Source organism: Trachurus japonicus, chromosome 5 (assembly GCF_045865225.1).
Source record: "Trachurus japonicus isolate A0001 chromosome 5, Traja_1.0".
Lineage (NCBI taxonomy): Eukaryota > Metazoa > Chordata > Actinopteri > Carangiformes > Carangidae > Trachurus > Trachurus japonicus.
In genome coordinates this window covers 2,469,807-2,495,416 of record NC_140911.1, presented here as the reverse complement: position 1 = coordinate 2,495,416, position 25,610 = coordinate 2,469,807, and the positions used below count along the sequence as shown (strand labels likewise).

Sequence of the window (25,610 nt, the reverse complement as noted above, 5' to 3'; positions counted from 1 at the left end):
TGTCAATGTCAAAAAAGAGCGTGCAGACTAGTGTGCATGGCTTTTTTTTAATCTCAAGTGGGCTGGACCAGTAAAATAACAGCATAACAGCCTATGAATAACGAGAAGTCTAAATTCTTCCCTTTGTTTCAGTGCAAAGAAGTAGGCTACAAGTAGCTACATTATTGGCTACTGATGCACCGTCCGAGTCGAGTCTCAAGTCTTTGCCTTCCAAGTCGAGTCAAGTCGCAAGTCATTAAATTTGCGACTCGAGTTGACTCGAGTCCGAGTCCCTATGACTCGAGTCCAATTGTCCTTTATCTCACTGGTGCAAGATAAAGTTTGAAATCAAAACTGGGTCTCATGCCTCTGTTAATCTTGTTTTCTCTGGTGATGAACCTGCTTGTAAATCCAGGACATGAAGCTGATAAAAAAAAGAGGTGATCTCAGATGAGCTTCATATGAGCCAACTGCAAATCTCAGGTGATGAAGGACTCAGCACTGCAAGAACCATGCTGAAGCCACTCTCAGGGCCTCCACATCTATCATGGCCGTAGAGAGGGAGGTGTCGCCCACTGGAGGAAATGATCTCCAAATCTAGAGAAGGGTGAGTGCAGCGTTGGAGGAAGAGTATGATGCTCCCAAGCCCCAACAGGGGGAAAAGCAGAGCTGCTACTGTAACATGTCGGCTGCTGATCTGACCTCATCTTGAAGGTCACAACCTGAGCCATCAGTATAGGAATAAAGTGGTAGAAGTAGAAGAACAAGAAGAACAAGAATAAGAAGACCTGCTCCACAAAAAATGAAGAGCAGAGCTGGAATAAAAGCCAACATCTGCTACAAAGACCTCTGCAATGTGACCTCCACACATTGAAACTTTCAGATTTTTCTTGGATCTCCTTGGGAAGGTCGTCTGGATGGATAGAGGACGGGATCAAAGGCCCTGTCCCGTTTTACCCACTTCCACTCGATTTTGACCCCACAGTAGCACTCGGTGTTGCAGGTTCTCGTGTAGGGGTAGGGTGTCCCAATTCTTTTAAGCTGACTTGAACACAGTGTCATAAAACACGAGTCGACATACCTGAAATAAATCAATGAGTATAGGCACAAGAACACAGCGAATGCATCTTCTGTTTTCTGCATTTCTTCGTCGTTGATTTGTCAAACGAAGGAAGATCATTAAAGTTATGGTTGGTAATCCTGTTCAGAAACACGTTTTGTTATACTGGGTGAAATGGTCCATCTATCCTGAGAGTAGTCAATACATTATGTATTCAGAAAAAGGAACGTAAATAATCAGACAACTTTGGCAGCTGCAGGACTGACAAATCTCTGACCAATCAATGCTTTTCGCTCCGAAAAGGAAAAACCAATCCGATGCCTTCATGTCTAGTTCGGCCTACGCCCAATCAAGCTGCTGTCTCTCTCCCTCCTCCTGCTTGCGCGACCAGAATCTTCACCTATGTCCGTGGAAAAGCCACACTCCAGTCTGATGGGTGGCAGTGTAGCTCTGGCAATGCATGTTGGGTGTCTTCACCTACGTCCGCAGAAATGTGAAGGTGTGGCCGTGGCTTCAGAGAGAAGTCTGAGGAAAGGGGCTGGGACTTTTGACTTGTGTATTTTCAAAATGTGGCCTGCTAGAACAGTTTTTTTCCAGGATCTCCAACCCGACCTTTAAAGCCCACACGACAGGAAGCACAACAGCTGGAGCCGGCATTTTCAAACATGAATGGAAACCATAGAAATCCACCACAGGTTGTGGCTCCTACGTCCTCGCTACACGTGACAAGTAGGTGCCCACGTCGGCTACGCTAAGGGGCGTCCCATTGTGTAGGGTATGGTCTCTACCTCAGTTCATCGTCAAGGGGTTTCTCCCTTTGGAGGCCACTCGAAAACCAAATGCTAGTGTTAAAGGTACATTGTGTAGGAATTACTCCCATCTAGTGGTGCGGTTGTAGATCGCAAGCAACTCAATCGTATTTTTCATGCTGCATTCACGTTAAATCGGTTAGATGGCAGACGGACAACAGCCGCTGCAGGTAACAGCTTAAACAAGCCTTTATGTAAACAAGTGGTCCATCAGCACGAGGCAAAACAATACACATGACAATGTTGTCATGGCGATGTTGTACTGTATTGTTTACCTGTTTTACTGGCTTTCTCTCAACTTCTGTGACTAAAATGACATCTGGTTTGTTACCGACGGACGTTTTTCCGACTGCACTTGAATGCAGCATCAGTGTAACGCTCCATTCCTCCTCACTGCGTTACCGCGGTGACTTTTCATAGATGGCACCTCGACCTGAGCCGACAGCTCCGGTGTCTCCGCCGAGTTTCCGTGGTTTCCTACCGTCACGCTGCCACTGAACGTAAAAACATGGCGACACCACATGTCAGCCAGCACCAAGCTTACCCGCTCCATGTAGATATGAATGATATGAACGGCTAATTCAGAGCTGAAAGGAACACTTCAGTTTGTTGATGGGGGGGGATTACTGATTAATGAAAAACAGACTTTTGAACGAAATAATCGATTTTCGTGAATAGATAACAGGAGAAGTTACACAATGTCCCTTTAAGGGAAAAGAAATGGGATTTGGCCAAAGTGTCAGCCTGTTGAAATCGGATCTCTGAAGCCCAATCTTATACAACCTCCTTATCGTGGGAAAATGAATGGAAAAGAGCCATTACTGCTACTCTACCTGAGTTGGGTCATGGAGACAAAAGGAAACACCCAATAACGGAGCATCACCATCAAATTGTGATGATTTTGCACATTGCATTTGTTTGTTTTTTGCCAACTTTACCTGGTTCATGGACATCTTCCTCCCCAGGCGGCTCCCGGGGAACCGGATGGTGCTTTTCTTGCTGCCGTCGTCCGACTCCGACTTGACGACCTTCTCGCTGTCTCCCTTCTCCTTCTCCTGCTCTTTCTGACGCCACTTCTTCTTGCGATTGCGACGCTCCTTGGCGCTCTTGGAGCTCAGCTTGGAGACCTCGGAGGAGCTGCGGGACAGGTGCCCCCCTCCCTCGTCCTCTAACGCAGCCTCAGACACCGTGCCTGCAGATGTCACATTGGCAGCAGCCTGGGAAAAGGGAAAAAAAGGGGATATGTCAACTATAAACAATGGAAAATGGATTAAAAAATAAAACGTTATGAGACAGAACGGCACCAACCTGCGTCTCCTCCTGCTGCTTCTTCAGCTGCTCCAACATGGCCTTGAACTCGGCCTCTTTCTGCTCCGCCTCCTCTATGGTGGCCTGGTTCTGCTCCTCATAAGCCATGGCCACCACAGCCAGGATCAGATTCACCAGGTAGAAGGAGCCCACGAAGATGACCAGCACGAAGAAGATCATGTAGGTCTTCCCTGCCGCTCGAAGAGTCTGAAAAACAGGAAAAAAACACGACGGGAATGAATCAGGAATTGTGTGTAGAATTAAAAAAAGGTGTGTTGTTTTTGTTGTACCGGTATATTAGGTTGCACAAGTTGGGGTTAGGGTTATCACTTCCAGCAGTGGAGACAGGGGTGTGGCTTTGTTTTATTTAAAGGGATAGTAGCATTTTTTTAAAAAGTGGGGTTGTATGATCTACAAATAGCCCTCTGCACTCCTCCTCTCTGCACTCCTCCCGTTAGCAACGCCAGCCCATAGCCCTGCCCAGAGATTTACAACATACAGTGTTGTGAACAGACCCAAAGAAACGGCCTATTTTCATGGCCTAAAAGAGGTTTTACCTGAAAAAAAAATACACAGTTCCATTGTTCGCTATAATATAATTTTTTCCAGCCCCTCAAAGTGCAGGAAAAACTCAGTTTTTATTTGGACCTAACCAACTGCTGATCGGCGGGCGCTAACCCTGGGCGGAGGGATATGTGAGTTGGTAAAACCGCTTTTAGGCCGCAAAAATAGGCCGTTTCTTTGGGTCTGTTCACAACACTGTATGTTGTAAATCTCTGGGCAGGGCTATGGGATGGCGTTGCTAATGGGAGGAGTGCAGAAAGTCTTCTACTGCAATTAAAGTACTTAGGGGCTACTTGGAGATCATACAACCCTTTAACTGTTGATAGTTTTGTTCTGACGTTTTTTGCTGTTTTAGATAAACAGTGTCAAACTCTTATGGACTGGAAGCAACAGAACCAGAACAGGGTCAGAGTCACTAGTATTTCCGAGTGTAGCAACAGAGATCAGGTCAATAATTTCAACTTTTTGTGTTTGTGGAAACCTGCCATCCAGACTGGAGAGGAAGGACAGATTGATTTCTATCACAGGTACCAGTAGGAGGCTGTGACTTGGAAATGGTTGAGTTGAATGGGAATATGAAACAAAACCATAAAGTTTGATATCACTGGAAAACCTGGAAATCTTATTTGAATCATAAGTGATCTCTTTGCAAAATAGATGTGTGTATATGTAAAGACATGAATGCAAACATATATCTATGTTACATATGTGTTTAAAGAAAAATCTCCCTATTAATTTGTCCCAAAAATCATTTAGATATTTCTGATTTCAGAGGACAATTTGTGATATGAGAGACACACACAAAATACACTTAAATTGAAATGTAACTTCATGTATCTTGCCTGTCTGTTGTCCAGTGCTTCATGTTTCATTTGTTGTACTATAAAAGTCAAAAAATAAATAAAGTGTAGTGTAAGAGGAACTAAGCAACAGATTTGTACAGATGTGTCTCAGTTAAGGTTTCTTTTTAACCAACAACGGAAAGATTATGTTTTTTTAACACACAGTCATATTGATTAAAACTTTTATCTTCTTCTCCTTTGGTCAGAGACGGTGTCTGTTCTGTATGAGTGTGTTGTGTCAGCAGCATCGCTGGTGTTTCTATATCCAGTTCATGGCTTTCTCTAGGAAAACCTCCAGGCAAGGAAGAAGCCTTAGAGAGCAGGAATTCCCAATTTTAACACACACACACACACACACACACACACACATTGAAACACTGAAACAGTGTCTGGCCTATTTGCCAAATGAAGTGAATCTATTATGGCTGCCGTGGTGATGGTGCAGGTCTGTAGGAGGGGGGAGAGGAGAGGCTTGTGCAGCGTCATAGTTGTGCAGTTTGCAGATGTCTAAGCACATGTTACATATTCTGTTAAAGGGATAGTTCAACATTTTGGGAAATTGGCCCACTGCCATAATCGCTATAGTCATAGCAGTAGGTTCGTTACCTTTATTTGTCGGTGCAAGCTATTGTAATGGTAAATTTCAATATTCCTTTGGTTTAATCACCTGTGACGTCCCTACCCCCTGCTTTCCTCCCAAGGTATCAGAACTCCTTTGTTTGTTACCCATTTGTGTATTCTAATGTCTAGACCTCTAAACATGTAACCTTGCAGGATGCCCCAGGTGTGAAAATACACCCTCGGGGGTCGGTGCCAATACCTCCAACAGACAAAGAGCATTGAAAACACACTGTCTGAGTATTGGACCGGCCCCTGCAGCAGACAAAGGGGTGTGGCGTACCTGAGGAGGTGTTTCCTCAGGTATAAGTGTTTCGGTCGCCCCTTTTGTCTTTGTCTTTTCATCAACATCACCCACTCGGGTCGAATGGACCTTTCCTTGCAAGGAAATAAAATCATGATGGCCGGCCAAGTCTCTATTTCATTTTTCACCAGCAACAGCAACAGAAAATTTCCACGACAATTGGGGGCTCGGTCCGGGATTCCTCGTGCAATCGTCTGGGATGGACGGCTGGCAGCGACAGGCCAGCCTGGAAAGAGAAAAGTTTTCCAGCCTCCAAACCTCAAAAAGAGGGGAGGGCTGCTACTGTCGTCCTGGATCATTGCCGCTGGAATTCTGCGAACTAAGTCAGGGAAATTCATCTGGTGAGCACTGAAATATTGACATTTAAATTATTTTTCTCTAAAATTTGGGTTTAATTAGACATAACATTTTAATTTCTCATGTTATCCACAATCGGTCGGCTTTTTGATCACTTGTAGCACAAACTAAGAGATCTGCTTTTTGATCACTTTGTAGCAGGGACAAAGGGATCGGCTTTTTAATTGTTTGTAGCCTAAACAAAATAATTTGCTTTTATCATTTGTAGTATAAACAAATTGATCGGTTTTTGAATTACTTGTAACCGTAAAACTAAGTGATTTGCCTTTTGTCGCTTGTGGCATAAACAAAGCGATTCTGGTACTTTTCAATCACTTTGTAGCCTTAAAGAAAGTGATTTAACTTTTATCGTTTGTAGTATAAAATAAACGACTGGTTGTTTTTAATCACTTTGTCACCTTAAAACAAAATGATTTACTTTTATCGTTTGTAGTATAATCGAAACGACTGGTTGTTTTTTAATCACTTTGTCACCCTAAAACAAAATGATTTGCTTTTATCGCTTGTAGCATAAACGAAGTGGACCGGCTTTTTATCGTTGTGCCATAAACGAAGCGGTCCTTACAGAGACGTCTGTATTGAATGTCGTGCACGATCTCCATTTGGAATGGGAGTATTCCGTTGAGGGGGAACCTCCGGAGGGACCGATTGTGGATGTTATGAAAAAGGGAAAATGTGGGAACTAAAATTTTAAATAATTTGAAATATTTGTACAGTTGAATTTGGATTCCCAATAGGGGAATCCCTTAAAAGGAAATTAGTATTGAAGATAACGGTAACAAAAAGTGAAATGAGGAAAAAAGTCTGTAAATTATGAAAGGTTAAAATAATGTTTACAGATGGGAAAGCAACACAAGAATTGCTTAAAAAAAAAAAAAAAAAAAAAAAAAAAGAGAAAATTTTGAAAAAGAAAGAAAAATGCAACTCACACTAACACTACAGCACCAAGCTTGTAGATTTCCTTTTCTTTGTTTCCACAGTTGACAGCTTTGAAGCTGGATCCAGACCTCAACGGCCATCCACCATCATCCCTCAGCTCCACCGTCATACCACTCTGCAACACCCAGCAAGGGAAGAGAAACGGACTCCACCACGCCACAACAAAGAAGCTCAACAAGCTCAAGGAGCAGCCTATTCTGATGTGCCTGTTCCATCATCTTCTCCAATTGCACACAGACTACACCATTCCAATCAAGATATAGCCTTCAACATGCCCATGGTTGAAGTGTCAGGACCAGAAGGTACAACAATGGTTTTTCTGTGTATGGACTATGGACATCAACACAGTCTGGAAACATGGACAACTCAGTCATGGACACAAAAAGAAAGGACACAGGAACTCAGGAAAAAAAGTTCCCAGTGACGCCTGTATCATTGTCGCCAACATGGACATTGGATACGTAACTGTCCCCTAAGAACATCATCAACTCCAGCAAACAAACATAGACTGAGGATGATCGGGGGTGGTCGGAGGGGAATGGATCCTTGCTGACAAGCTTAACCAACCTGTGAAATCTGAGAAAGGTACTGCACCACATTCACACACACCATAGAGTGTATAGATTATACACATAACTACAAATTGTGTTTGAACACTGACACTGGTTATGAAAGAACTGAGCAAAAATTATGTGTTGTGTTCATCAGGTCAAAATAGTTAGAGATACTATGGGCTAAAGTCAAATTTCAAACATGCATTCATGCCCTCTGAAAACTTCCCAATTAACCTGATGGGCAGATACTTGATGTGCAAATTAGGCCTTTGTCTGGTCTCAACCCCAGATGTAGCAAAACAAACTGATCTAATTTGGAGCCAAATGTTTTTCACACTACTTTGTTCACCACACCCTAGACCTGCAGTATGCATATCAATGGAAATTGCAACCCTTAACGGCCTTTTCCCAGCTTGTTACAGAAGCCAGAAAAACAGTTTTGACACCAGAGGAACTGCATTGAACCTCTTGTGTCACCAGGACCTGATGAGACATTTGAAAAAGGTTGGTTGGGAAAGAGAGTTGATACTGGAGCACACATCTACCGGACAACACAGATGTGTTTTATCATTCTCTCTCACACCAATTCAATTTTGACATGTACACCACAAACCATTTGGTTCTACACATTTACACTTATAATTAGAGGGAAGATTGGGACCCATTTAAGAAAAACAATGTAAGCGCGCAGCCAATTGGCAAGAAAACATCTGATCAATCTAGAGCTATTCTTAAGAATTTAACATCTGTTGTGCACACTCAAAGAAAATCCAGCTGGTACCTAAAACACTTTTTAGGTTTGTTTGTTTGTTTGTTTGTTTGTTTGTTTGTTTGTTTGTTTGTTTGTTTGTTTGTTTGTTTGTTTGCATGTTTGTTTGTTTGTATGTTTGTTTTTGTCTGAAACAAGTTAAAACTATTTCAGCCCTACAGGAGGTCCCTAAGACACCGTGGGTTGTCAGTCAGTATGATGTTTGGCCTCATATGAACCTATTGTGATCACTCCAAAATCAAGAAGCTATCGATTTACATAATGCCAGTCTTTGAGTCTTTTAAAGCAGTAGGAGTAATTGCTCCCTGTAAAGACTCCCCAGTTGGCACACCTTTGTTCACCTCTCCACAACACGATGACTAAAATTTGACACTGTACTTTTAGAAATGTCCAACATTACTGTCATAAGATGCAATATTTTTAACCCTATCACTCTTTTCCCCCCACCAGATGATGGAAAAGAACATAACTGAATTGCTATCTTCCAACAGGTTGACTCCTGACTGGACCGACAAGAATAACCATTAACAAACTAACAAACTAACTAACTATCTAACCTGATTTGGTTCTTTCTTTTGGATAGATCTGTTTAAGTTCACTCTCCTCTTACTATTTTACTCCCACTTTGCTAATGTGACACATGGGTAAAACCATGTGTCAAAAGGGGGATATTGGATGTGTATGTTTTGTTTATACAACAGATGCAGCAAGTGAAAATCAGCCTTTTCACGACCAACGTCCACACCACTCCATGATTTTCCAGCTGTGAAGATGGTCACTGCAGGAAAGAGCCAACAAAGGGACCAGCTGTGAACCAGAGCAACACAAAGAGGAACTCCATGGAATCAACAAGGACCATCCAGATGCATAGGTCCTTCTCCATCACACCTAAGACCCATCCAGCACATCTGAGGAGCAACACAGGCCTGATGGCCCAGAAGACGAAGAACCTCATTGAAGCAACTTCACCTACCAACAGAGCTGAGGAGCAATGCAGAACCAACGGCCGATAAGAAAATGACAGACTTCCTTTAGAACACAACCATCAAGAGATCAGAAGAACAGTGCAAGCATAGATATGATGTCCCAAAGAATACATCCAAGAGGATTACATCAAAATTTTACTGCACCAAGAGACACACAACCCCCAACTCATGAACCATTGTCCCTCAACAACCAAAATCCCACTGTCATGTGTGCAGAAGGACTCCTACCTTTACCATACTTCAACTCCATCCATGAACATTCTGCCAGCCCAAACTCACCACAATTAAGAAATTGTACCCAACCTGAACCATGTCAGGCACTGTTCCATATTTCTACCTTAAAGACATTGTTCGGTGGAGAACCAGCAACAACTCTCTTGCCTTGCCCCTTTCCACTTCCCTTTTTTCACTTCTCCACTTCTCTCTGAAGAACACCTGGACAAGATTTGTTGGTGCCCTCAGACACCAAACTACAGAGCCACATAGACAATTGAGAATCTTGAGAACTCTACAGAAGACATACCCCTGCTTTCACAAGCAATGACTGCAATAAAGTTCAAGATGTTACAGAATCGTGTTACACATAACTACGTTCTGACTACATCAGGAAACCTCACTATCATCAATGGGACTGAATATTACACGTTTATTCAAGTTAACAATGTAACTTGACATGAGACAACATATGATGTGTGACAATATTACAGTCGATTACATAACTTAGACACCACAAATTCATTTGGAAGATTGACAGAAAGTCAAGTGTCAGTAGGCTGTCTAACATTTTGAATTTGTGCTTGTTTTGGTAATCACTTGTTTTGTCAGTACGAATTTTAAATCTTTACATTTGAGAACCACATTTTAGATAACCTTCTATTATAGACAACCCTACCCCTCAATGTAGAACAACTTGTTTAGAACATGTTTAGAATTGACATAATTGTTTTCTTTACCCTAATCGTTTTATTGTAACTGATGCCTGTTTTTCCTGACTATAATTTCTTATTTTTTCAACTTTTTTCTTTTTCTAGCAACTGTAATGGCGATTAAGTTGTGACTTTTTCTTGTGTGATTAATGAATAATCAAAAGGAGGAATTGTAATGGTAAATTTCAATATTCCTTTGGTTTAATCACCTGTGACGTCCCTACCCCCTGCTTTCCTCCCAAGGTATCAGAACTCCTTTGTTTGTTACCCATTTGTGTATTCTAATGTCTAGACCTCTAAACATGTAACCTTGCAGGATGCCCCAGGTGTGAAAATACACCCTCGGGGGTCGGTGCCAATACCTCCAACAGACAAAGAGCATTGAAAACACACTGTCTGAGTATTGGACCGGCCCCTGCAGCAGACAAAGGGGTGTGGCGTACCTGAGGAGGTGTTTCCTCAGGTATAAGTGTTTCGGTCGCCCCTTTTGTCTTTGTCTTTTCATCAACATCACCCACTCGGGTCGAATGGACCTTTCCTTGCAAGGAAATAAAATCATGATGGCCGGCCAAGTCTCTATTTCATTTTTCACCAGCAACAGCAACAGAAAATTTCCACGACACTATTTTTAGAACGGTGTAGCAGAGCCATGAGCTGCTCAGAGCTACGCTACGGAGGCTGATGGAATTTCTTGGTTTTCCTCATCAAACTCATCAAATACACAATCCGAAAACTCCAAAACGCTTTCGTGGACAAGTTGTGACCTGCACATTCACCGTGTTATGAGATAATAATGGAACGTTACGAAATGGAGCCGTGTTCGAGGTAAATACAGAGTCTGTTTGCTGAAAAACTGTCCCTGAAGGCAACGCGCATCAGCGGTTTTGCATGAATTTCCCTCTAAAACAACTCTGTCTGGTAACGTTTTGTTATTATCTCATAGCGTGGTGAATGTGCAGGTCACAACTTGTCCACAACAGCGTTTTGGAGTTGTTGGATTGTGTATTTGATGAGTTTGATGAGGGAAACCAAGAAATCCCATGAGCCTCCGTAGCGTAGCTCTGAGCAGCTCACGGCTCTGCTCTGCCGTTCTAAAAATAACTTGCACCGACAAATAAAGGTAACGAAGCTACTGCTATGACTATAGGGATTATGGCAATGGGCCAATTTGCCAAAATGTTGAACTATCCCTTTAAAGCATTTGTGTCGCTAACAGCAACAGTAGGAGATACTATCAGGGTTCACTGTCTTTAAAGATGCAAAGAGGATGAAATTCACATCTATTAAGTGTTTTTCAATTCAAATACATAAAGGTCCAGGTCACACATCTCTATCTACAGTGTTTCTGATCATGTGTCCTTGCTTTGCTTTCTTTCAGAGGGTGAATGAACTGAGGGTGGGGCTGCTGGGAGGAAGTTTTGCTGATTCATTCAGGTATTAAAATGACGATGTCTACACTTTTTTTATGATGAAGTGAGGACAGAATCATTAGTACTGCTCAGGGAGTGTTTCCACTTCCCTGGGTAGTCGCAGCCGCCTGAAGATGTTTTAATACGGTTTCTAAAAACAGGTGTAACGACGGGTCACACTCTTCATCCAGAGGTCGTCCTCTGACAAAACACACACACTGCAAAAACTCAAAATCTTTCCAAGAATATTTGTCTTATTTCTAGTCAAAATGTCATTTCTAGTCCAAACAAATCTCATTATAGTTAAAATACGACTCATCACATTAAAAAGTAGCTTGTTTTTAGATACTTTTTACTTCTTTCAAGCAGATTTTTACTTGAAATAAGTAGTAAAATCCGATAGTGGAGCAAGTTTTTCTTTCTTATTACAAGCACAAAAAAATTGCTTTCACTGGCAGATTTTTCTACTTATTTCAAGTGAAAATGATCTAAAAACAAGTTAATTTTTAGGTGATGAGTCTTATTTTAAGTGGAAAGAGATTAGTTTTGATTAGAAATTAGACCTTTCGACGAGAAATACGACAATTTTTTTTTGCCTTTTGCTTCATCTGGACGTTTCTGTTGTTGTTAGTCCGAGACGAGAAGAGTTTGCAGAAAACAGCACTTTACCAGCATGTAGAGATTTTCCCAGAAGTCCTGGGTCATGAGTCGAAAGAGGGTGAGGAAGGCCCATCCGAAGCTGTCGAAGCTGGTGTAACCATAGTTGGGGTTCCTGCCGGCTTTCATGCATGTGAAGCCCTCCGGACATCGTCTGCAACGAACACACAGCAACATGAAAACTGAATGAAAGTCAGTTCAATGCATCTGACGATCTGAAGATTTACACTTTACAGATAAATGATGATCCACTGTTATCGAAAAACAGAAAATCATCTTAAAAAGGCTGACTTGGAGGTAATATATTATGTTTTTAGTGCACTTCATTTTCTGCACATGTAAGACAAAGCTACGTTTCTTCCTTTTGCAAATAGTAGACAAAGTATTTTCTATTCTATTATAGGCTAGTTGTTGGATTTTGACCTCATATTTATGGTTTTTCATAACTGTAATCTATACTCATTCACTATAAAAAAAAAAGACCAAAAAATGTTGTATCCATGAATAATGGCTGTTATAATGACTAAAATTAGCTTCTTCTTTCTTTAAACTTAAATTTTTATTGAAAATTTTCATCTCCACATGTAAACAACAAGGTATACATATAGATCCATGAATTACATTCTACGTGTGGAGTGAACTGAAAAAATCAGATACAACTGAAAAGAGAACAACAAAAAGAAAGTACAACAGTCGTGGCTACATGTGTCCATTACTAAATTAAACTGTATACAGATCCAAGAGAAAAGAATATGAATGAAGACAAATTTCAAGTATTCCCAACTGTGTCCCATCACGTCCACTTCTCCCATTTAGTCAAAAAGACATTTTCCTTCATTCTAAGTCTATGTCATTCTCTCCATGTTATGGACTTCTCTAATGATTTCTAACCATTCATTCACAGCTAGTGGCTCGGCCTTATACCATCTTCTTGTTATTGTTTTTTTTGTTTTTTTACATGTGACCAGTAATGTTTTTATTAAATATCTGTCTTTGACCAGGACATAGTGATTCAAGCTCTCAAGGTACATAACACTACATTCTTTAGGTATTTCAAAATTAGCTTCTTTTACATCACTAACGTCTTGGTCTCATGATAATTCAGGTTTTTTTTTTGTCTCCATTTATAAAAACCTACATGGCCTGATGCTCGAGGTGGAACAACACAGGATCGTTCGTCAACCCAGAACCTCGACAGACACACAACTAAAGCCTGATTCCAACACAGATCATCGAGTCAAGGTGTCACTTTGCTGATGAAGACATGGACGAGATCTTTGGAGCCGTGGCCAGAGGTGAGGAGCCTCAGCAGCACCAGATAATGTCTGCCAGAAGAAGTGTTGAATCACTGCTGAGGAGGAGTTTGCTGTTTAGAGAAAACCCTTTTGGGGGGGAAAGAGCTGGTGGGAGACAATCAGCCAGGCTGAAATCTCTACAGAGGCAGCAGTGGGAGGAGAGAGGAAGGAGGAGGAGGAGGAGGAGGAGGATTAGGCCGTCTTAGCAGATCTTCAGAAAACTGTGAGGAATAAGGTCATCACCCTCTGCAGTGCAGAGAGGCACAGACGGAGGGACAGCGAGAGGAATTCATGGAAAACCCCTCCGTCTTCACCAGGAACTGGAGGGAGGCAGAAGCAAAGTGGCCGACTGGTTCGTTCCACAGCAGGAAGGGAGGCTTCACCAAAAACAACTCATTATCAAGTTCAACAAACCTACGAGCCGGCGTTAAAGGGACAATGAGGAGTTTCTCCATCGGCAGAACGAAAAATTCCGCGACAATAAAAAAATCTCATATTAATGTGGATGAATCTACGTTACCCACACTTGTTAATCGGCCCATTTTCGATAAGTATCTCGTTTTGTCTCTATCGTTATTTTGTTATTATTAGTGGTGGTGGAAATGCTGGTTGAGCCGACCAGCGTTTCCTTACTTTCGGTTTTGTGGCGAGTCATGAGAATAACGCCGCCGAATCGCCGTTTATGGTGGGAACTATGACGGTATGTGATCGTCTTCGAACCTCTGACTTTAATTCTTGATGAATGAAAACATGAGTCCGTCTTGCGCCGGTCAAAGAATTTCACGGTGCGCGGAGGCTCATAGATGTAGTGTGAAAACGCTTCGCTTTTCCAAAACTCCTCGTTGTCCCTTTGAAGGAGCTGAAGAAGCTAAAACAAGGTCCAGACTCCTGCAACAACTGTGGTGGAGCCTCAAGGTCATCTGGAGGTGGAGGACAAAGAAGAAGAAGAAGAAGAACTCGTAATCGACAGCTCATTTCAAAAAGGAGTCTGGATGTTCGGAGGCTGCGCTCTGGTCACATTCATCAGAGATTCACAGGACAAACAAACGGCATCAGGCCACTTTACTGAAGGTGGGGCTGAAGAAGAAGAATAAGAAGAAGAATCAAGATGGCTGACGTTGGCAAGGGAAGATCCACATTGGCACCAACCAGGTCTGATCGACCCAACGATCTCTGGTTTTATCGATGACAATGTAACCATGTCCCAATTGAGAGGCTTTGGAGGAGGACGCTGCCTACGCGCCGCGGTCTATGAAGGAAACAGTTTGACGGTCGCATCAACCGTTGGTAGACTGGACCAAGGGGGTGGATCGGACAACGTGCAGACAACTCACAGGCGGCCATATTGGGTCAGTAAGGAAGGTGATCCAGCGCTAAAAGAAACTATTCATAAATCTTTGAAATTTTGTCCATATATTACTTTAACTATTTGCATAATGTTACTTTCATAGAAAAGTTGGCCTACATGATTTAAATTATTCGTAATTTTAAGTTTTGCAGTATCATAACTGCATTTCTGACGTTCATAACAAACCAAACCGTTTAGAACATGCACCATAGGCTTAAAGCTCTGAGGGAGCGAGTTGCCTCTCGCAAGATGGCGGCCGTGTGGTCATGCTGTGTCATTGTGCAGCAGCAGCAGCATCAGGTGAGTCATCTAGTCTTCTTATAGATATATACTGTATATCTATGGATTGGACGATCTAGTCTTCTGAGCATTTCGTCAAACGTCAAAAAGTGGCAGCTTTTTTTTTTAACACTTCCATCGGTTCCTTTAGCTCCTCGCCTCGGGCTGTGCAGCTGGCGACCACACCTCCAAGCTGGACGCAGAGTGGGGGCTACCATGGTTACAGCGCACAACGGCCTTGGCATGCTAAGTGGCTAATAAAAGGCCACGAAGCAGGAAGTAACGTCGCCATGGGACCTCAAATCGGAAAAAATCTCCATGTAAGTGAACAGGACTAAAAATTTTATTTTGTGATCCGATTGAATTATACCACAAGAAAAATATATGACCTTAACCTATTTAAAACATCGCGTAACCAGAAAGACTACAGGTGGCGTAGGTCTGCAGAGGCCTGCAGCGGTCTGCACACAAAATACATTCTTCTGTTGCTGTTTTACGACAAACTGCTGATTTTTTGGCATGAAACGCAATGTTTTAAATAGATTTAGGTCATATATTTTTCTCATGACACGATTCAATTGGATCATGAAATAACATTTTGACTCCCATTCACTTAAATGGAGATTTTTTCCAAATTGAGGTCCCATGGTGAGCTTCTCTTCCGCTTCGGCTTAGGCTCTCTAGCCTCTATAGGTGCGGTGTGTCCAGGTGAGAGAAGGCCGGATTTGGAGGAGCCTTCAAATTGGGACAGACCTTGTTGTCGCTTGTTGATGCTGTGACGTGACTGGCCTAACAGAAGAACATCACACATAATGAGAGAGTCACTGACTTACCCCGAGTCCGAACTGTTTCCACACAGCAGAGCATCGAGCTGACCAGGGAGGAAGTAAAAATTAGCTGCAAAAAAAAAACAGAAACAGAGAACAGCCACTTGCATTAGCCGCCGGGCATTTTTCATTATTCAATGTTTCTATGAATATTTCATATCAGCAAGGTGGAGCCAAAACAAAACAATACCAAAAGAGAGAAAGGAATTATTAAGACTCACAAACACACACACACACACACACATAATCATCGAGTCAGGTGTCGTCATGGAGATCATCATCACTCACTGTCATTCATGATGTACGTGTCCCAGTCGAAGCCCTTGCTGCCGTTGGGCAGGTAGTAGTCGGTCATGTTGATCGGCCAGAACACACACTTGTTCCGCAGGTTCCCCATGAAGAGCTGCAGGCCAATCAGAGCGAAGACGCTGAGACAGAAGACGGTGAGGATCATCACGTCCGACAGCTTCTTCACAGACTGGATCAGAGCGCCCACAATGGTCTTCAGGCCTGTCAATTAATACACCACACACACACACACACACACACACACACACACACACACACACACACACACACACACACACACACAAATACACACATATACACACGTACAAATGTGCATGGGTGCACATATGAGAACAGGCAAACTCACATACACACACACATTATCACAACCATTCAAATGCACACACACACACAGACACACACACAGATAGACAAATAAAAAGACTTGCGGCTGCTGGCGCTGCAGGAGTGCACAAGCTGTGTTTGGTTTTACAGATGCATTTCTGCGCTGACTCAAGACACGTAGGACAAAAAAGTTGAGTTAGGTAATGTACATCTAATCCTGTATTTAACCCTGCGCTGCTCCAGCTGTTACATAAACCTGAAACTGGCACAAGCAGCAGCAGCACAACTACTCCACCAGCTCCTACCTACGAGCCTCAGCACCAGAAATGGACCGTGGTCGTGGCGCGAGAGATTTCTTAAAAATAGAGACACAATGAGGCATTAAAAAAGTTTAAAGGGATATGCCAACATTTTTTTTCGTGTCTTGCCTCACTCCCGAGTCCATTACCAGCAGATCAGACACCATCCTTTCGACTGTGCGTGCAGTAACAAGGGAGATACGGGCAGAGCTGGCGCACCGCTAATTAGCTTAGCTCAAACACTGGAAGTGTATAGGTAGTGTTAGCCTGCCTGCTACCCGAGCCGAAATCAGCAGTCAGAAGCTGATTTCATTTTAGCTCTAAACTCTGTAAATATATCACTTTATCGACGTTTTTAGGCGAGAAAGTAGCCGTTTAGGTCAGCCGTGTGTCGTTAATTTGTCTAAATACCAGCTGTTCACAATTTTGTTTGGACGAATTCGGCGCAACTCAAGCTAGCCGTTGTGTACTTTAAAACACCTGTTGCCCTTTACATACAGAAAACCATGACGATATAATTTGTGCTTTTACTTTGAAATAGGAAGCTAACCTACCCTCGATGTAGCTTGAACCAAAATAAACCGTCTTTGCTTGAACCCTCCGTTTTGACCGATCTCGTCCCGTTACCAGCATCTGACCGCTCAAGATGCCTTACCGGAGAGTTTTGTCAGCTCTGAGACCAAGATCAGTCCGTTTAGAGTTGCTGAAGAGTTTCTCTGATGACTTTAGGTGGAGGCAGGCTAACACTACCCATACACTTCCAGCGTTTGAGCTAAGCTAATTACGGGCGATACGGCTCTATCTCCCTCGTTACTGCACGCACAGTCGAAAGGACGGTGTCTATCTGCTTGTCATGGACTAAGGAGTGAGGCAAGACACAAAAAAAAAATGTTGCTGTATCCCTTTAAAAAGGTTTCCTGTCTGGTTATTGGTGAAGCTGCGGCTCCTGCAGGCAGCTGTCGTGCTCTGGGTGTTGTTCATCACTTCATATAAGATTTAAAGCGTGTGCAGAGACTGTAATAATCTCACAACTTCACAGTGCACAAAAAATATCAGTTATAAATTATCAGAGCTGCACTTTGTCATGAGAAGAGAGAGGGTCGTCGTAACAGACGTAGCACACGTTAACAGCCGCGGTCAGTTGATAATGATGTTTGATTCTGACTTTTCTTCGCTTACGCAGTCATATGAATGCAAACGCAATAAATTAATCTCTAAAGAATTGATTAATTGCTTCATTAAACTCTACTGAAGTCTACTACAGTAGATGTCTGGGAAGGTGAAATCTGAGAAACGACTATGGATGTGAAGGATATTCAGCGTAGAAACTGGACCTCTCTGATATCCAAACATAAATAATGCAAGCACAGTGCAATAATAACACAGCTCCTCCCATAAGGTAATAAAAAAAAGTGTCTGCATGGTGTGTGTGTTTCTGTGTGTGTGTGTCTGTGTGTGTGTGTGTGTGTGCATGCTAGCTCGGGGGCTTAATATCTCCAGTCATTGGCTGCAGGCACAACTCTGCAGCAGGAGAACATGTCGTCCTGCATCTCCTCGTCTCCCCAGAGGAGAAACTCTGTCTCTGCTCCTGTGCTAGTTTTCCTGCTCTGGACCTCGATGGCTGCTTCGTCTTCATTTTCTTCTTCTTATTCTTCTTCCTCCAACTCAGGATTTAAACTAATATCTTAATTTCTATAAGCACAACGTAGCCTTTTTCATATTCAGAGAACAAAACTGGATGTTGACGGCTGGATAAAACGTCAAAACGTTCTTTTTGGATGAAGGATGAATAATAAAAATGTATCAATTATCATCAGAAGATTAAAATGAACAAATTATTGGACGTTTTTTTAAAGCTACAAAATCAAACTCCTGTTTTTACTCCGCTGGACACCTTTCCTCTTCTAAAGATCTTGATGAACATCTTCAGCCAGAGTTGTCTGTGCTTGTTTTAGTTTTTTTTTTAAATCTTTATTGATATTTCTATAGGAATTATCTTTATTCATTTTTGTTTATCTTATTTGTCAGATTCAGATTCAGATTGCTTTGCTCTATTTTATGATTTTTATGATTTTTAAAGTGTAAAGTGCCTTTGAGCATCTGTAAAACAGTCCTCGACGTAACAAGACAAACCTTTATATTATATATTTACTAATGTGATGACAGTTGTCGGGTAGTTTACTAACATTTCCAGGCATCTGTCAGTCAAGTTTGAATTAATAGTGCAAATGTTTCTATTAGCTGTTGTTTAGTTGTGACTCAACAAAAATAATTTCAGTTTTCAGAGGCCCTAAATGTCAAAATATCTGAATCTGTAGGTTTTAACTCAAAACCTCCCTCCACAATAAAAGCCTGTTATAAAAAGCTGAGGTGAATAATGTCGCTGGAAAATTCAGATTTTCAGTTTTCTCTGCACGTTTTATCAGGACGAGTCTCTTCTAGAAACGTTCAGGAGATTTTCAGTGTGTAATAACAAAACAACATGGTTGTGCACTCAAGTTAAACCACAGATATAGATTTCATTTCCCATTTCTGTTTTCATAAGAACACATAAGACAACAACAACAACTGCAGCTACATGGGATGTTTCCATTAGAAAGGCACGTTTTTTTTTTTTCAGTTTACACTTTTTTTACTAGAATCTTTTATAAAAATGTGTTTTGTTTAGTTTTTTCTTCTGCTGTGTCACAACATCTGGATTTAGGCTCCAGCTGGAGAAGAGGATCATGGGATTGTGATTCCCCCCTTGTGCTCATCATCAATGGGAACATCCTCGACTAACTGCAGTTATTCATCATCATGACGGTCGGCATCCATCAAATCAAACTGAACATGGCAGCGCCACAAACAACGAGCAGCCAGAACCGGGACCGGGCTCAGTCAGAGGAGGCAGGAAGCGAAGAGGAGAAAGAGAGGACAGGCGAGGAAGAGTCGGTGGTGAGGAGGAGGAGGAGGAGGAGGAAGAGGAGGGGCAATGAGAGGTGGCATGCAGGTCATTTAAACGCCAAGGCTGAAGGAATCGACTCTGTGTCAGCATCACTTTGTCTGTAAACGGTGATGGTGACCTTTGGTTTAACTGAAGAACCGTTCCCATCCCAGGCACCTGCAGCTTCTCTGCTCCTCTGCTCAGTGTGTCGGTGTCGGTGTCGGTGCCGGGCCCAGAGCCCAGAGCCCAGAGCCCAGAGCCCAGAGCTCAGCTTTATTCTACTGTACTGACTTCATAATCAGTCCCTCCAGAAAAACGGGATCATGCAATCGCATAATCAGCCAATATCGAAAAAACTTCGTGCAAAATGCGTGCATAATTTCATAATTCCTGCATTTTTTTTATTTTTTTTCACAAAAAAGTCACATATATCTTTGCAGATAGTTGAAAAATGTTGAATGTTTAGGGGGGGAGTGGCCATTGGGAAAGTTATGAAGTGACATAAATTACATAATATGAAACGTTATCTTGAGAAGACAAATGCAACCTGGGAAAAGCTCAGAGCAAACAAATAAAAAAAAACACGATGAATAAGACAAATCAGTCTCATTTGTTGTTTTTCAAATAAAACAAGATGAGACGCTTTCTGTAGTTTGTTTGCTTACGTCATTGGAAATTACATTATTCTATTTATAGGGGAACTATGCAAGTCTGGTTGCTTTTTCCCTGTTTTGTTCGCTTTTCTCTCCACAGACCGCCCCCTACAGCTTAGTGCATATTTTCACTGTCGTAAAAACTCACAGCTAACCCTCCTCCCTCTGATTTGTTTTCAACGAAGCCGGTGAGAAGCTAATCCATGGAGCAATGTCTACTGAGGAGGGTAACGTTAACAAGAGGTTACGGATTACAGGGCGTGTTTGTGTCGTTGCGCCGTAAAGCAGTTCATGCTTGTGACGAGACGAGAGCTGGGACACCGGGTCGGCCAACAGACCATCACAATTATTCTACTAAAGCTGGTTAATAAAGGTGAAAATCTTGCATAGTTCCTCTTTAAGGTTGTAGCAGAGTGACTTTTTTTTCTTTTTCATCAGATCACATTTTTTGCCATTTCCTGCAATTTAATCGCGTAAAGTTGCAAAAATCCCCATTGCATTTTTTAAAGAATCAAGATTTTTTTTGCCCTACAACAAATCACAAAAGAAAAAACTCAGCATCTTTCTGGAAGGACTGAATGTTAACTGTTTTACTAGCATTTCAAGTGGATCTAACCCAGACGTCAAGTTTCTGTGTGATTTTCACCAGAAAAAAATAATAATTAAATTTGACAAATATTAACAGAAATCTTTTTTTTTGGCTAATCAATGATATTTCTCATTTATTTATGTTTCCTTTACACTCCCAGGATGGACAAAGATCTTCAAATAAATAAAGATAAAGAAATCAAAACCAACAAATAAAATGAAACAAAATAAAATAAAAAATCTGAATCAAATAATTCTTAAACCTAAAAGAAAACAAACTGAGAAGGTAAAAAGCCTCTTTATAAAGCCAAACTTGTAAAAGCATGTGTCTCAAAGCTTCATGCAGCGTCACTGTGTTTTCTCACATTAGGCTTGGCAGTCTCAGGGAATTAAAAGTCTTAAGACATAAAAAGGCAGCGTCACAGACTCTGAGAGGAGAATTCGGATCCGTATGTGATCATGTTTTTTACGTTTTTAAGTTCAACAATATCTCAGCTCCTGCTCCGTATCATGACATGGTTTGGGAAGTTGATATATATACTGTATACTGTATATATATATATATATATTTGACTTATAGTTGTAGCTACAGGAGCTGTGAGCCCAGCAGACTGCCAGTAGACTGCTAAGCCTATCAAAAATGTTTTGCTACCATTTTTGATTTTCATAAAACAAAAGTAAAAAGAAGAAAATATATATATATAAAACATACTCTTTTTTTAAGAAAAAGAAAAAAAAGATCAAAGTAGTAGAGATGAAGACAGCTAATAGGTGAATTATACTCAGCCTTAGTGTTTAAATGGGAATCTCACCTGGAATGACTGAAATAGTTTTCAATGCTCGGAGAACCCTGAACGTTCTCAGCGCCGAGACATTCCCAAGGTCCACAAACTCTGTTACATATCTGCAACAAGGTAGGATGACACACAGAACAGAACCCCATGACACACAACACACACACAAGAACAACAACAACAACAACAACAACAACACACGCACGCACGCACGCACACGCAATGTACGCGCAAGAGCACGACAACCACCACCACCACCAGCACCAGCACCACCAGCACCACCGAGGACCGGGAAGGGACACCACGGTGAGAGAGAGAGCGCCTGTCCGACCAAGTGGGAAGAGAAACGAAGGAAGGAAGGAAGGAAGGAAGGAAGGAAGGAAGAAGAGGAGGAAGAGGAGGAAGAGGGACTGGAACAAAACCACACCTAACATCAACCCCGGGACTCGCCCACCCGCAAAAACACAAACACCTGCAGGACTGTCTTACCTGGGATAACTGAAATTGTTTTCAAAGCCCTCAGAACCCTGAACGTACGCAGAGCTGACACATTGCCTAGGTTTACAAACTCTGTTATATACCTGCAACAAGGTGGATCAGATACAGTTAACTCAGCAGCCGTCCCACACAGGTATACAGGAAAGAGGTAGATAGTTAGTTAGAGAGAGATGAGTTACATTATTATATATATATATATATAATACGTTAAAGGGATAGTTCAACATTTTGGCAAATTGGCCCATTGCCATAATCCCTATAGTAGGGATGTCACAATTACTTGTTTTCACAATTAATCGCGGTATTAAACGCCGCAATTAATTGATCGTAAAGATTCCTAAATACCGTCACTTCCCGAAAAAGATTAGCGTAAAACACCAAATAAGGGCCCGGGCGTTTATTTGCTTAAATCGCTCAAATCAACAGGCGTTTATTAGGGACCTGCGTTTATTTGGGACCTGCGTTTATTAATAGTGTTCAAGCTGGACCTCTTTCTGGGGAAAGAGGCTTCACTCTGTGGCGGCAGGCGGCGGTGGAACGATACGTGCGTTTCTCGAGGCATTACTGTAAATACGGCCAGGGCGGACTTGTTCTCTCTCTCGCTGACCTCCGCGGTCCTGGCCCGCACAGGTACCAGGAGACCGAGACCCCCCGTCATGTCGGTCCTCCGCCCTTCTTGATCCGCCGCAAGTTGCAAAAACCCTGCGGACGCCCAGTCTCTCCACTCCTCTCCCACACTTCAGCACCTGTTGGCTCGCACCACCGTCCGTTTTTTTTTTTTTGTTGTTGATTGAATGAAGTAGGTCTATAACTAATAATAATGCAGCGTATAGCCTAACTAAATACACGCATGAGTAATCAGAGAACAGTAGGCTGTTTACGCTACTTTTAAAAGGAGTCATTTAAAACGAGGAGCGAGCCGAGCCGACACTGTGCAGCCCAGGACAGGTGCTGAAGTGCGGCTGAGAGGAGTGGACAGACCGGGCAGGAGCAACCAGCCTAGAGGTGTCTAGTCGGTCCTCGGCCGACTTTAATGTCTAGAGACACCCGCTATATTTGCATAGAATATTTTTTGGCAACCAGAAAAACAATGTTTGACCCGGCGTTTATTTGGAATGGGCGTTTAATATAAAAAATATTTTGCTACACCCGGCGGTTAATTGGGACCGGTGGCAATTTGGGACTCGGCCATTATTTGAAGTTTTACGGTATGTCGGAACCATATCGGCAGATGTGCGCCAAAGTAAAGGAAGACGCACAGATACTGGTCCATTTATCTAAAGTAAAGCTGAATTGGTAGGAATTTAAATGTTAGCGTGTCATTTGTAATTTAAAAAAATAAACTTAAACAATTAGTATAGATGGCAATTAATGACTTAAATATTTCAAACACGGATTAATAACTGGTCCTATATGTATTTAGAGATTAGTAATGTAATTATATTTTTGACTATATTTGATTTTACACATTCATAGTCTTGTGAAATGTATTGATGCATAATAATCGTGATGATCGTAATACCGTGATTATTTCTCTCACAATAATCGTACCAAGAAAATCTATAATCGTGACATCCCTACCTTATAGTCATAGCAGTAGGTTCGTTACCTTTATTTGTCGGTGCAAGCTATTTTTTAGAACGGCGGAGCAGAGCCGCAAGCTGCTCAGAGCTACGCTACTGTACGGAGGCTCATGGGATTTCTTGGTTTCCCTCATCAAACTCATCAAATACACGAGATTCGTCAGCTCGGCTCCGAATAATAATAATAATAATTATGTAACGTTATGAGACGGAGTTGTTTTAGAGGTACATTCGTGCAAAACCGCTGATGCGCGTTGCGTTCAGGGACAGTTTTTCAGCAAGCAGACTCTGAATTTCCCTCTAAAACAACTCTGTCTGGTAACGTTCTGTTATTATCTCATAGCGTGGTGAATGTGCAGGTCACAACTTGTCCACCAGAGCGTTGTGGAGTTGTTGGATTGTGTATTTGATGAGTTTGATGAGGGAAACCAAGAAATCCCATGTTGAACTATCCCTTTAATAATCACTCAAGCTGCTGCAGGCAAATCTGTTTGGAGTTATACGGGTGCATCTCAATAAAGGAGAATATCATGGAGGTCTGCAGCTCAGGAAACCACTGCAGGTGTTAACTAGGTGTTAATTAGCTGATTAAAGTGTGACATCATTAGACTGAATTGTTTTGATTGATTGATTGATTGATTGATTGATTGATTGATTGATTGATTGATTGATTGATTGATTGATTGATTGATTGATTGATTGATTGATTGAATTGTGAAGAAATAAAGACATGAAACATTTCAGTCTGTGTGTGATGATGAATCTATATATTAGGCTAAATGTCTGTTAATGTGAACAGTTCATCAAGTGGAAGATGAAATGATCTCCAAAAGACATAAAGTTAAACATAAAACTCTCTTTTTTTTCAATATTTTCATCAATATCAGTGTATTATTTTAGTTTTCTACAGTTTCAGAGTGAAAAAGTGAAACAAAGCAGCAGCCTGCAAAAGAATGGGAAACCCAGGAGACTTGAGCTCTCAGAGAACTTTGACCAAAGTATCAGACAAGATATTTACTATTTACACACTGGGATAGTTAACAATGCAGGGGGCCCAGACCTTTTCCTCTTCTGTCAAAAATGTAAAAGATGAAAATAAAATGATATAGTTTAAAATGTAAAGTGAATGCTTCATCTGTAACTTTATGTCTTTTGGAGATCATTTCATCTTCCACTTGATGAACTGTTCACATTAACAGACGTTTGGACCGGGAGGAGGGGGACAAACTTTTGCATTACACTGTAAAACCACTGAATTAAATTAACTTTTCCATGATATTCTGATTCATTGAGCTCCATCTGTAATAGTTTTTCTATTGATATTTAATTTTTAAAAAAGAATGATCAAATTCAACACTGAGAAATAGGAGGAGGAGTTTAATAATCATTTAACTGTAGCTCTGTGTGTAGCTACAACCTGTCAGTCACTCAGGTGTAACTCAGTCTAGTGTCTGCTACGAATCCATGAAACAAAATAAAAAACACAGAAACTTGAAGTTGTTGTTCAGGAACAAAAACTTCATCAGCAACGACCAGACTGAGCTCACAAAGTGGTGACAGATGTTAAAATGTAGGAAAGATGTTAAAATGTAGGAAAGAGTATTTTTGGGGGGTTGGTTGAGTTTTTGCCCACAGCAGCTTTTTTCTCTGAGTGTTTTCAACGACCCCGGCAGACAAGAAGAACAACAAGCTCGTTGTTAAAGGGTTAAATCAAAGAGAAAAACACATGTGGACAGATGTGTGTTAGTGTTAGGACTCTCCCACACCACCATGGAACATATAAGTTAGTCATTGACCTTGTCCAGC

General features: G+C 41.7%; 1 protein-coding gene across 11 annotated transcripts in view; it reads right to left on the bottom strand.

Moving 5' to 3' along the window:
• The window catches only part of scn8ab (sodium channel, voltage gated, type VIII, alpha subunit b), an 88,766-nt gene that overhangs the window by 36,450 nt on the left and 26,706 nt on the right, over nt 1-25,610 (bottom strand). For 5 of the 11 annotated variants that reach the window (XM_085775561.1, XM_085775564.1, XM_085775566.1 and 2 more), the window contains exons 6-11: nt 21,742-21,833; nt 16,119-16,340; nt 15,837-15,900; nt 12,094-12,235; nt 3,157-3,363; nt 2,787-3,065 (exon numbers count right to left, since the gene is read on the bottom strand). In XM_085775561.1, the coding sequence (XP_085631687.1) occupies nt 2,787-3,065; nt 3,157-3,363; nt 12,094-12,235; nt 15,837-15,900; nt 16,119-16,340; nt 21,742-21,833 (1,006 nt within the window). Of the gene's footprint in view, nt 1-2,786; nt 3,066-3,156; nt 3,364-12,093; nt 12,236-15,836; nt 15,901-16,118; nt 16,341-21,741; nt 21,834-22,212; nt 22,305-25,610 lie in introns of all 11 variants that reach the window. The other 6 variants (XM_085775563.1, XM_085775565.1, XM_085775567.1 and 3 more) reach the window with 2 other exon arrangements.